Genomic DNA, 13434 nt, shown 5'->3' with positions numbered 1-13434 from the left:
AGCATTATGTTTGAACAATTGTTTGATAATGTGATATGGAGTCAAGTTTGCTCATTCTCATTACTGTAAGGTATCTCATTGTGTTATGCCACAATTTACATATTTACTATTAATGAACATTTGGATAGTTTCCAGTTTTTAGCTATTATGAATAGTACTGCTAAGAACATTCTTGTGCATGCCTGTCTTTTAGTGCACAAGTGCACACCTTTCTGTTGGTTATGTACTTAGATGTCTAATTGCTACATTGTGGGATTTGCATTAGAAGTCTTGAATCTCTGATGATGTTCTTACAGTTTTTCAAAGTGGTTATATAAATGTATACTCACTGACCATGTAAGGAATTTTCAAAGTCCACATTTATGCTTAGGAAGGCAAGTTTTTGAAATCAGGTCTCTGTCTCCAATGCTCAATGCTCTTTTTATTTAAATTTTATTTAAAGGTAAGACCTTGATAATGGTTTTCTTTTATAAATTCCACAATTCTTTCTAAGATTTTCCTTCTTTGTTCATTAAATAAGTTTTCTTTTTTATACAGGAAAACATATCTCTGCTTAATAGAACTTAATAGGGTTAAGAGCGTATCAGAGGCGTCATGTAAATATTCATTTTCACTGAAACCAGCATCTTCTATTTTTTCTGCATGAGTGAAAAGAATAGCAGTGTAATTCTTCCAAGTATCTCCCAGAAGTTCCTGAAAGAGAAAAGAAGTTAAATGGCTATTTGCTTTGGAATCTATTCCTCAAAAATGAGCAAAGGAGTTATGAAGTTCCAATATAGTGAGCCAACAGATTCATGTGCCATTATATTTCTGAAAGCTGATACATGTAATGGGAAGCTGATATGAGGTCCAGTATTATAAGCAAATAGAGGGAGACGGATGAGCATTCAAGATAAAAAAACCCTTTTGTTCTCTTTTTATTTATTGTTATAATTTATCCATATAATTTTGATATTAAATAGTATCTTATTGTGTTGCATGTTGAATAATTATAAGATTCAGTAATCATTTATACTTGTCTGGCAATCTGACTTTGTTAGAGCCACTAAATTCCTTTAAAGTCAGAGGACCTTGACTAGAGAATTGCTTTATACAATCCCCACCAGATTTTGTAATTTTAAGCCCCATATATAAGATTTTATTGATAAAAAATCCTTTTAAATTTTTATATGTGTGTATATGTATATATATTAAGTCTGTACATATACATATGTATATATATTAAAGGATATGGTGTTATCATCCCTAAAAACATTTACACGGGGCTTAAAATTACATAATCTGGTTATACTCTGTTGATTAATCAGATGACATATAATGGAAAAGCTAAGATCAAAATACATTTGGTGATTTGGAAAAACTACAAAGTGTTACTGTAATCCTCATCATCCTCAGTCCACATGCCTAAAATCAAACACAATTTATTGAAGGACTTCTAATGTGGTTGAAAAACATCAAAGACTTGTGTTCCTTTGTTTAGTAATATGTGGAAGTTAGTTATGAAATAAATTCTTGTTTGATTAGTGAAAATAAGCTGATATAAAGCAGAAGTAATTGCATGTGGCAAATTATTCACATAATATGAAAGGCATCTAGAAATAACCATTTAACTTTTTTTTTAATGTTTCCAAAGATATGTGAAATCATGACTTTGTGACAAATAGGAATTTCTCCATTCCTAACACTCCCATTACCAAAATACTTCCAAAGGTGCTACCAGTTTATAATAGCAAGAAAATGCAAAATACCTAGGAATAACATAACAAGAAAAAGGCAGAACCTCTAATAATCAGACGAAAGAAAGAAGGGTAAACAACTAACTAACATTCAGTGCTAAGTACTTTACATGTACTATCTCTTTTGAAGTTCAACATTATTCTTTGTGGGAGATAATATGTTATTTTCTCCATTATGATATGAAGAATTTGACATACAGAGATGTGTAGCAACATATTAGTAAAAATTCTAGTGTAAAAATTGTTAAAAAAAGGAGAGATAGACTGGTAAACTATTGTCAATGTACATAACAAATATAGGATTGAGTTTATGGTATTGAAAAAATGAAAGAAAGAAGAAAAGAATAAGAAGTGAAGAAGGAAAAAGAGATTAAGGAAGGAATAAAGACATATAAATATAATATGAAAATACTATAGAAATGTGCAAGAAAGTATTTAAAATTAGAAACACTTCACAAAATTACCAATTACGACTCCTGATACGGTCTGGCTTTTATCAGAGCCATTTATTTAATTCATTCCTCTTTAAAACTTGATCATGAACACTTTGAAGGCAATGTCCATGTCATTCCTGTATCAGCCAGAGATGCTAGCACATGGTAAACTTCCAGTAAATATCTGTTGAATAAATTTGACATTTATAATCTCATCATCATCTCAGATAGAAGGTTTAGGGTTTTGTTTATTTATTTTGAGGGTCTAGTTGTGAGGTTTAATTAATCTTTGGGACACAAGGTTGTAATTTCCTCTAAAGTCTTCCTTTTGTTCTGCTATTCTTTGTGATGGATTTGCCTATAATCTGCACTTTCTCTTTTGTATTCAGAGCAACTCTCCCAGGGAATAGTTTCAACATTTTCTCTTGCATCTATTCAAAATTAGTTTTTCTATATTGTAAAATGTTATATATTTCTTTCTTTTAAAAATGCTTGTTTAGCTGGGTGTGGTAGTTCATACCTGTAATCCCAGCAGCTCAGGAGGCTGAAGCAAGAGGATCACAAATTCAAACCAGCCTTAGCAATTTATTTTTTATTTTTAAGAGTTACAATAAAAGTCTTTATTTAGGTTTTGTCAGTACAGGTAAGATATACTGAAGTCACTAAGCAATATGCATTAACAGGATACAACAGTTCATAAAAATTGAATTAACTATGCACACAAATACCTTAAATATTCAGTCACCTAAAGAGAAAATGCTCAGATGTATGGTGAAAAAAACTGTATCTAACACTGAAACTACTATAGGATTCCATCAACAAGTCCAACTTTTAGAGATAAAAGTCTATGGTACTGGGCAAACTTGACAGTCATAAACCCACATCTACTCTAACAAGTCTGAATGGTGCTGAAGTATATAACAGCATGAGGAAGAATGCTCTTACACAGCATGAGTTCTAGAGACACACATATATACAGACATCATTGTGTTATACTTAAGGAAAGATTTCCATTTACAACTTCAGCCTTGGCAATTTAGCAAAGCCCTAAGCAACTTAGCAAGATCCTGTGTCCAAAAAAAAAAAAGGGCAGGAGATATGGATCAGTGTTTAAGAGCTCCTGGGTTCAAGTCCCAGTACCAATCCCCACCACCACCACCACCAAAATAAAAGCTCTGTTTCAGGAAAATCTACATTCAATTTTCAAGGTCAATACATCAGGGAATATTATTTCAACTAAAAGATTCTACAGAATAACTTTTGCAAGTACTTAAACTGACATTCTTTTTTTTTTTTTTTTTACCGGGGATTGAACCTAGCGGCGCTTAACCACTGAGCCACATCTCCAGCCCTGTTTTACATTTTATTTAGAGACAGGGTCTTGCTGGGTTGCTTAGGGCCTCACTAAGTTGCTGAGTCTGGCTTTGAACTCACAATCTTCCTGCCTCAGCCTCCCAAGGCTCTGGGATTACAGGCATGCACCACCGCACCCGACTTATATATTTTTATGTTCCTTTAATACACAAATTCATTAGCCCAACTTTTAAAGAACATAATTCTTGTGTAAATCTAAGAATCCATAAGATATTACCATTCCAGTTCATCTAATGGTGGCATGACGATAGCGGTAGTCTAAGAACTTGTCATGTATTCAATGCATTTTAACAGATCTTTAGTGGAGTCATAGAATTGCAAAGTAAATGAAGAATGGTGTTATGGGTTGAATTGTGTCTTCTCCCAAATTCATATGTTGAATCAAAATCCCACTTCCTCAGAATGTGACCTCCCTTATTTGGAAATGAGATCATTGCAGATATAATTAGTTAAAGTGAGCTCATTAGGGTGAACTCCTATTCTAACATGATTGGTATCCTTATAAAACAGAGAAATTTGGACAAAGATGCAAATATAGGGAATGTGATCATGAAAATGGTCAAGCCAAGCAGAGGGCCTGGAACAGATCTTGCACTCACAGCACTTTGTAGGAACCAACCTTGCTAACATCTTGATTTCAGAGTTGTAGCCTCTAAAATTAAGAGACAATACCTATCTGTTAAGACACCCTGTTTGTGGTACTTTGTTACAGCAGCCCTAACCAACTAATACCAGTGTTTAAAACAATTACTCAAATGCTACAAGTGTCAGATGTAGGCTCTGTCAATTAAAAAAAAAATCTGGGCCATTTGCCTCAGAATAATCTGGGAGGCTTGCAGGAAATGCATCATAATCCTTATGGAAACTGAAGTTTAAAAAGCACTACAGATGAGTGCTTTTTAAACTTAAGCCACATGGCTCATTTTACACTTCCTTCTGCACATATGTATTAAGGGTCTGCTTTGTTCTAGGCATGTTCTATAGGATAGGACACAGTTTAGAAGAAGACAAATACATTTTTTGTTCAATACCTAGTAGGGATTCTTGTGTAATTACTAAACTTAGAGCTGAAAAAGAAAGGCAGATGGGAAAGAAATACTTTCAATTTGTTTGCACTTGTCAGTGTTGTGATATAAATTATGTTGATGCTATACAGGTAGATATTTAGCACCATCTAAGGAGGGGTGGGAAGCAAAGTTAAAGGGTAGAGAATAGAAGATCAGGAAAAGTTTCTTGCATGAGACAAAGCCTTGAGCTGAATCTTGAAAAATGCATAGGAATTGATAAGGGAATCAACATAAGGAGCCTGATTGGGGATTGTACAATATGGGGATTTTATTTCTATACAATTATAGCTATTTATTCTTGATGATTCTTATCTTTGAAAGTTTCTCAAGTTTAGAACCAGATCAGATATTCAATCAGTTCACTACCGACATAATCATACTGATGGTTAAAATACTGAAATACATACAAAGTTAATAAATAGCCACTGTCCTTCACCTATGAGCACTATCTAAACTTATCCCATGGTGTTGATTGGTTGATGCTTGGACCATACTTGTCATTAAATATTTTTCAAATATCACCATAGTAAAAATGCATGCTAAATAAACTGTACAACAGTCCTTTCCTGAGATATACACCATAAATTTTTAAAAATCTAGTTCTTGTCTTGCTAAGTTAGTACTTATTGAAGTAAATGATATCATTTTTACAGTATTCTGTTGGCTTCTGTTTTTTTGCATAGTAACAATACATTCTCTGTTGCCACCAGACATTTCTTGTTCTTTAAACCATTGTCTCATTCAGGGAAAGCGAGTTAGAACATCTATGCATGATAGACTCCTAAACTCTACACCACTTTACAGACCCATGTGTTCAGCCACTGGGAAGTTTTTGCATGTTGATAATTATTTATGAAAGGATGCTCATGTCCCAAACTGTGAGAGAAATTGTGCTTTTGAATTACTGCCAAAAACAGAACAGAATGGTTGATTTAGCTTTTAATCTTTAGATTGATTTTTGGCCAGAAAATAGTTGAATATTTGAAAGTCGTGTCACTTGGTGCAGAATAATCATGCAAGTGGCCAAACATGTTCTCAATGGACCCAGAGAAAGAATAATCACAGTTGACTGATGCCTCCCACCCCAAATCCAAGAGCAAGATAAGTTACTGTGAGTTATCTGGTGTTAATAATTTAAACACAGTACCAAGCTAGGTAGAAATTTTACATTCACAAACTGTTTGGTTTTAGAGTGCTAATGGGTCTGAGTCCATCTAGTCCTTTTGGGACAACTAGTTAGAATATAAACTTTGTTTTCCAAGAATTATATTCATTTTCCCAGGACCTCACCAGCCCTGCCCCATTTGTTTGTGGTTGATGAAATCATAGCATCTGGACTTTTTAGGGGGAAACTTTGCAAAAAGCCAACTATTACATCAACTGAGAAAAAAAAAATTATCATGGAACAGGAGGACAATAAGGACCATTTTTAATATTTTATGATATTCCCTTACTCTCATTCCTCTTTAAAGTGCCACATTTTCCTTCTCGGAGAGCCAAGGCTGAATGATAAGACCTCATTAGATCAGATTCAGAAAACACGCAACCTTAGAGAGCCTCCATCCTCATTGCCTCATTTTACAGATGAGAATATTGAGGTCATGCGATGTTAGGCAGCTTAGCCTAAGCCACATGGCTCATTATTGGCGGGCCTGGTCCCATAACAAAGGTTCCCCTGACGGTTGGGCTCATATTCTTCCCACAAAATTGGGGTTTCTCAATTTAACCTAAACTAGTATATTTTTTTCCTAGATTTTTAAAAATTTATAAATTAGAGTCATTTAGATTGTATTTCATTGTTATTTTCTTTTGAAGTCTATCGAAATAAAACTTAACAAAATTTATTTCTACAAATAATATGTCCTAATATTAGGATAAAACAAATACCAACAATAAAGTAATAGTGACCAGAGGTAAAATTTACTGTACACTTGCCATGTGCCCGTATCTCAGCTATGACATTAATCCCCAAAGTAACCCAGTGAAACAAATACTGAAATCATTCCAAATTTACCAATGGCATTTAAAGGAATTACTTGCCCAAGGCCACAAAACAAGTAAGTAACTAAGTAGAAACTTGAACACAAATATAACTTACTTAGAACCCACACTCAGCCTCCAGTTTTCCACCCATATCTGTGGTTCATTTGAATAAGTGTTTATCAAAATCTGGGAAAAAACAATAGTAATAGTAATGCTTTGTCATTTTCTATGAATCTACTGTGTTAGGCACAGCACTAAGCATGTCACATTTATTAAATCTAATGCTCTTAACTCTTTAATAGGTAAAATTATCCCCATTTTGCAAGTTAGAAACTAAAATCATAAAGTCTTGTTACTACATTAGGCTTGTTTTTAATTAAATTTCTATTGAACAGCTAAGCCCATGGTCTTTGGTATATTTAGGCAGTAATTAGTCTGAGACTTTTGTATTTGCATTTAGCTACTTGTGGACTATATTAACAGTTAAGGCATTGATTATGAAACAAAAATTCGTACTCGAAGCCTGTTTGTACACAGTACTAATGGATGATACCATGACAGTGGGAAGAATATGCACTTTGGCCAATTCCTAGGTTCAATTCCTAGAGTGCCTTGGCTGTGTGCTAGCTCTTTCCTTGAAGTGACTTTATTATATCTTCTCTGATCCATTATTTGTGGATTTTGCTTTTAACATTCAAATAACATTCCCAGAAACTTTCAGATGATTCCTTCCCTTTATTTCCCAATTTTGGGGAGATGACTCACTGATTTCTCCTTCATTTTAACATAAATTAATAAAAGGCCTAATATAAATAAAGAAAAAAAGATCATTTTGGGAAATGTTTCCATTGTCACAGCTGGCAGTCTAGAACCCTTTTGTAAAATGTTAGAAACAATTGGGAAAGATATTCAAGAAGACAACGGGGAGGCACAGAAAAGGAGAGATCAATTATCTGGCTCTGGCCTTGTAAAACCTTTTCGTGACAGACACCAGCACCCCTGGGAAGTGTAAAGGAAAAGGAAGAAGGCAGATGCTTCATTCTTATCAGACAAAAGAGAAATCCAGGATATGTGTGAACCCAAAGACCTTAATAGCTCCTTGCTCCTTCCTAACAGTTGCTGGTCCTGTTGAACATTTAGATATCTGGTAGCTGTTCCAGACGTGTGAGCACACACAGATGGCTGCCACCAGTAGCTGAGGGACCTTCAGAAAGAAATTCAGAAACCTCCAGCCCATGCTTTGGAGACCATCAACCAAAGACCCTGGTGGAAACCAAAAACAGATCTGCAGCCTCCCAAGTCTCTTGGGACACTTTTAGGATTACTAAGTCTTGGTTGCTGAGTTTACACAGGACACAAAAGATTTGTATTCTGGAAAAAAGGCTACTTCTGAGCTTTGCCCTTCCATCGCCTCTCTATCTTCAACTTCTGAGTTAGACAGTGACTTAAGGAAGGCAGATGCTGGATACTATCCTAAAAGACCAGAGATGGGTATGAATTAAATTAACTAGTATAAAAATTAGGGATTATGATGTTATTCTAGAGTCTAAAGTCAGAAAATCTATATTTAAAATGTATATCACTGAAAATAACTTTTGGGCTCAGCATAGGTACATCAGGAAAAATTAGCAGGAAATATGGAGAGTGTTAGGGTAGCTTTTGAGAAATAGCTTGTACATTTACTGAATTACATTCATCTATAATTTAAGCTAAATGTTTATTTAGCAATAGTTTTAAATGAATTCTGAAAACGGTTTAAAATTACACTGATGTAATGGATGCAGGTTTCCCATCACTTGATTTCTACCAGAAATACCGTTCGAAATGCAGGATTTAATAGTCTGGGGAGGTTTATGGGCTGTCTTAGATTCCATATTATGTCTTAATTGCAATCATCTTTTCTTCTTTAGTTTTGTACAGCATGTCCTTGATTTTTCAGGAGTTGGATGATGAGGGTTATTTATTTTTTTTTCTTGCTATTGTCACCTTAATTTTTTCTGCTAGTTTCTTGTGATTACACATATGGCTTCTTTTTTTTTTCAATTTTAGAAACATGCACAATTACTGAAAAACAAAACGTGTGTCTGTCATTTAGAACAATCTTTTGTCTTTACTAGTAAAGAGAAAAAAAATCATTAAAGCAAACTATCCCATCTTTCTGGATATAACAGGGCCTACACTGGCACAGCCTGAGATTAGATCAAAAGAAAATTAGCATTTATACAAATACCTGAATGGAAAATATCTATTCTCTATTCTCAATTTAGTTTACCTGCAGAGCTAGCAGACATGGCTTCAGTGAGCTCAGTAAGTGATACTAGTGAAGTCCAGCACTTAGTGTGGGTGGATCCGGAGTAAGGAATCGAGAGATTGAATAGAATGGAACAGTTCAATGAATAGTTTCCAGGAATTGTTAGTAATAGTAGACACAAGGCTTGCTCTTATTTGCTGTATAAAGTTAGAATAAAATAAATGTGTATGTTCCTTCTGTCTCCTAGCTGTGGCCATAATGGACCTCTCCCCTCACATAGCTCCTCTAACTGCCTGAATAAGTCTCCATCTTAGGAATTTATAGTGAATAAACAAACAAACAAACAGGGATGGACCACTGAGCAAAGGTGGCATATATCATTTATGTTTAACCCAAAGTCCCTGTGGTCCTCTCATGGATGGAATGGAGCAGTTCCTTATGCTACAGGTGATGAGGCACACAAAGCATTCCTGTTTTTTTCCCCTTTAAATAATGCACAGATCTCCTTTGAATATTTATTATGATCTGAAGGCTTATGAAGCCCCCTCTCATATGTCACATCACATTGGCTCTTAATGCATTGTTGTATTTGACTTGTTTTATCTATTTGTCTCTTCTAGATTACAGTTTTATGAAGGTAAGTCTCAAGTCTGTACCAATCATTAGGCTCTGTGCAGGTACTCAATAATATTCAATGACAAAGCAGTGAATGAACATTTTTGTTGATGAACTGTAACAGATTGTCTCCTTGATGTTGAAGTCAGTATTTAAATTCAGTGGTTCTGAAACCAAACTGTTTTTAAGAAATATATGGAAATTTACGAAAATGCAGATATGCAGGTCCCAATTTTGAGCTGTGTCAGTAGGTCTCGGATGAATATGCATTTTTAACAAGTGGCTCAATAGTCCAGGGGCCACATTGTGTAAAACGTTCAGGTTTGCAGTTCTTAAGGTTTTGAGTCTTAGTTAACCTCAGGTTATTACTTCAATTTTTGATCCAGTTGTAAAGTGACTTACTGAATTTCCCTAAAAGGATATCGTAAAAAATGACTCTTGGTGGAAAAGCAAGTAATTTTTACTGGTTACTCCTATGTGACTAATATTTTATGGTTTAAACTATTCCTTTAACAAGTTTTTCCCCCTATTAGGGCAATGTCCTCCAAATAGGAATAGCGCACTAGTATAATTACATTTTTGTATTACCTGGATCAATTGGATTGGGTAAGATTCTTCTTGTCCATAGAAAGGCACGTCTGCTCTAAGGATCAGCAGTGCAAGGTGGAGACCCTCTTGCTCAAAGTGATGCGCCAGTGCCTTCTTGACTTCTTGTTTCACGTGACTCATGCTCAGCATGCTGTGTGGATAACCTGGAGTGTCCAACACCTGGACCTGCAGGGTTATCTCTTGCCCCCCTCGACGCATGAAGCTGTGGAGGTGACAACTGCTGCCCAAGCTGCAATCTGTGGTTACAGAACATGGAGCAAATCGGCTGTGGAAGTCAGTACTTCCCAGTAGAATGTTCCCAGCAGAACTTTTCCCACTCTGAGTCCTGCCAAAGAGTGCCAAGTTGATAATCATCTTGTTGCTGTCTGTCATCACTATGGGTAAGCAAAGGCACAGCATAAACAATTAATTCACCCAATGTAAAGCTTCTTACCTGACCTGGAGCATTCCATATGCAGTCATCCCTCAGTATCCGTGGAGGAACTGGTTCCAGGATCTCCATGCGGATACCAAAATCCATGGATGTTTAAGTCCCATACAAAATAGCATATTATTTGGTTTAATCTATGCACATCCTCCAGTATAATACTTTAAATGACCTCTAGATTACTTGTAATGTATATTTCAATATAAGTGCTATGTAAATTATACTGTATTGTTTAGGGAATAATGGTGAGGAAAAAAAGTCTATCCATGATCAATACACACACAATTCCTTTTCTTATTATTTTCAATCCATGTTTGGTTGAATCCACAAATGCAGAACTCACAGATATGGAGGCTGACTGTCTTACCTTTGTTTTGCTTTTCCCTCCTTTATAGTGATTAAGGCACAAAAGAGAACTCCATTAAAATGAAGATGTGGCAAAGACAGAAGATTGAAATAACAGTGGTAGTTTACAGTGGGAGGACAGAGAAAAGCAGAATATAGATAAGGTAGGAGGAAGTAATAATTGCAGGAAAATGGCGGAGGGGGGTACCCAAACTTCATGAAGATAACATAAAACATATTTAGGAAGACCATGTTAATGCATTAGTGTAGGAGATTAGTTGTTTTAGGAATCGATATTCAGGTTTTTGAGCTCAGGAACAAAACCAGAAAAAGCATTTGAAAATTATTCACTATTGAAGAATTGAACAGTGGAAGAAACAGACTTTTTTTCTTTTTTAAATTTTGACAATATCATTTACCTTCCTATCTTCCCACTCCCTGAATACATATCATCTGTAAAAACTCATCTTTCCCTACTTCCTGAATGCTTGTCTCCTATGAAACATGAATAATGTCAAAGAAGATTCCTATTTCTGTTTACCAAGACTTTTTTTTTTACAACCAGGCTATATGCTGATTAAAATGAGAAGTATTTGTAATTTCTCTTCTGAAATTATTAGTAAATCATCCCTTCGATAGGTCATTGCGAAGTGTTGACTTCTTGATAAAGTAAAGCTTGGCACATTTTTCAACTTAGCTAAGAGGGAGGAGAATATCAGGAAAACCTACTCTATTTACAAGGCATGAAATTGCAGTTAATCATTTGTACAGAGTATAAGCCCTTACAGAATTTTAAGTTCATCAATCATTTTCACTGACTGATGGATAAGCAAAGATACTGGCTAACTTGCCAAGTATGCTCAATCTTCTGATTCAGAAGTAAAAGAAACTTTAGTATAGCATACTTATTATTTTTGCTTATATCTTATCACTCTATTATACAGGTTTAAGTATTCCAGGCTCTTCTTGTTCTCTAATGCCCCCTTACTCCAATATCTCCAGATCTTAAAATAGACACCTTGAAGGAGACTCACATTCCCACAAACAGTCACTTGTTTTTTGTGTATCCCTCAAGTTGACAGCAGCTCATGCAGTTCATTCAGTTGTGTCAACTGCTCTGAGTTAGAGTTAATTTCTTTTCACTATTCAGTTAGATACATGATGTTTTTAAAAAATGACTAGGCAACCCAATCCATTTGCTGTGTAGCACTTACCTTTTTTGGTTTGATAATGCTTTCTTCACAGCCTTCCCTGGAACTAGTGTAGTTTTTCTTTGGTATGAACTTTAATCTCCTGACAGTGTTATTGTACCAGCCAGAGACTGGTAGTATATTATTTAATTTAGTTAATCTATTACCAGACATCCTCTTTATAACTGATTGTCTTTATCTAATCAGCACTGACTTCTGTCTTACAATTTTAATAGATATTTTCTGAAACTTCTATTCCCAGGATTCAATTCTTTGATTTAATATGTTTCTCATTACAATTTACGTATAGCATAAAGAAATGCAAGATTGGTAAGTATTGAACATTCCATAGCATTGGCAACTTTTTCCATTTTACATGATAAATAACCAATATCACTAATTCATGAAAACTTGCAATAAGTAGATACATAATATATGCATGATAATTGAATACTGATTTCATAATGGTATTTAGTTCATAAATTCAAAATTCTCTAAGAAAACTCTTGAAATTATTTCCATATAATTGAAATTTATTACCTTATCCTAATCAACAGAATCACTAGCATGATTATCTCAGTATATGTAATCTTTTATCAATTAATGATAATATATTTAAGAAAAGGAATAAAATTAACTCTAACTTCTAGTCAAATAAATTTTTTTTCTAAAAGATTTATGTTTTGTTATTGAAATTTCAAATTTGATTTTTGTCACTTCTTAGTATATATCCATAATTCCCAAAATAATTTCTTATAGAATGTAAGATGTACAAACTTAGCTTGATTATACTGGGGTTCATTTTCTCTTTTATCTCAAAAAATTCTCTGAAGTATGTATATATGTGTGAAGAGAACTTGGAAACATCCAGAAGATCTTATGACTTCATGGACAGAGGGTCAAAAAATCTTTCCTATGTGGACATGACAAGGAAAATGAACGGGATTCATTCATCTGACAAGCACATTGACTTTCTTGAATGAAGCAGGAAAGAACTTCCCCCAGGTGGCAGTAGCACCCTGTTTCCTAAAGAGTGATCTTAAACCAGAATTTATTTTTTCTTTCTCAATTGTAAACTGACATTCTCTAACAGTCTGCATCAACATGTATTGTGTGTGTGGGGGGGCAATTTCTGAAAAAGGGAAAAGCCCAGATTGCTCCTAGGTTCCCTGTAGAACACAGCAAGCCTAGGATTCTTAGTTTTTCATACTCTTCACTAAGTCCTAGTTAAGTCACTTGCTGAATGCAACAGTTGTTTTAAAAAGTTAAATTCAGAATTTAAAAACATGGTTCATAAATGCCAATGAGACTGCAAAATTTTTAGGTAATTTTTCATAGCACTAATGTCACTTTTAGATTTGAGTCAATGTCAAGGTTTATACAAGGGAAATTTATTAATGCTA

General features: G+C 34.6%; 1 protein-coding gene across 1 annotated transcript; it reads right to left on the bottom strand.

Moving 5' to 3' along the window:
- Nucleotides 1–395: 395 nt before the first annotated feature.
- Nucleotides 396–12163, bottom strand: Gimd1 (GIMAP family P-loop NTPase domain containing 1). The gene is made up of 3 exons (XM_046459246.1): nt 12056–12163; nt 10049–10443; nt 396–693 (listed from the first exon to the last, which is right to left on the bottom strand). Exons 2-3 carry the CDS (start codon nt 10439–10441, stop codon nt 433–435), a joined length of 654 nt encoding a protein of 217 aa, XP_046315202.1. The 5' UTR covers nt 10442–10443; nt 12056–12163; the 3' UTR covers nt 396–432.
- Between the last annotated feature and the right edge of the window lie 1271 nt (nt 12164–13434).

The sequence above is a fragment of the Marmota monax genome, unplaced genomic scaffold (assembly GCF_021218885.2).
Source record: "Marmota monax isolate L192 unplaced genomic scaffold, Marmota_monax_Labrador192_F-V1.1 WCK01_AAM20220418_F8-fsc00002, whole genome shotgun sequence".
Lineage (NCBI taxonomy): Eukaryota > Metazoa > Chordata > Mammalia > Rodentia > Sciuridae > Marmota > Marmota monax.
Note: the sequence above shows the minus strand (reverse complement) of the source record. Positions and strands in the feature narration are given on the sequence as shown.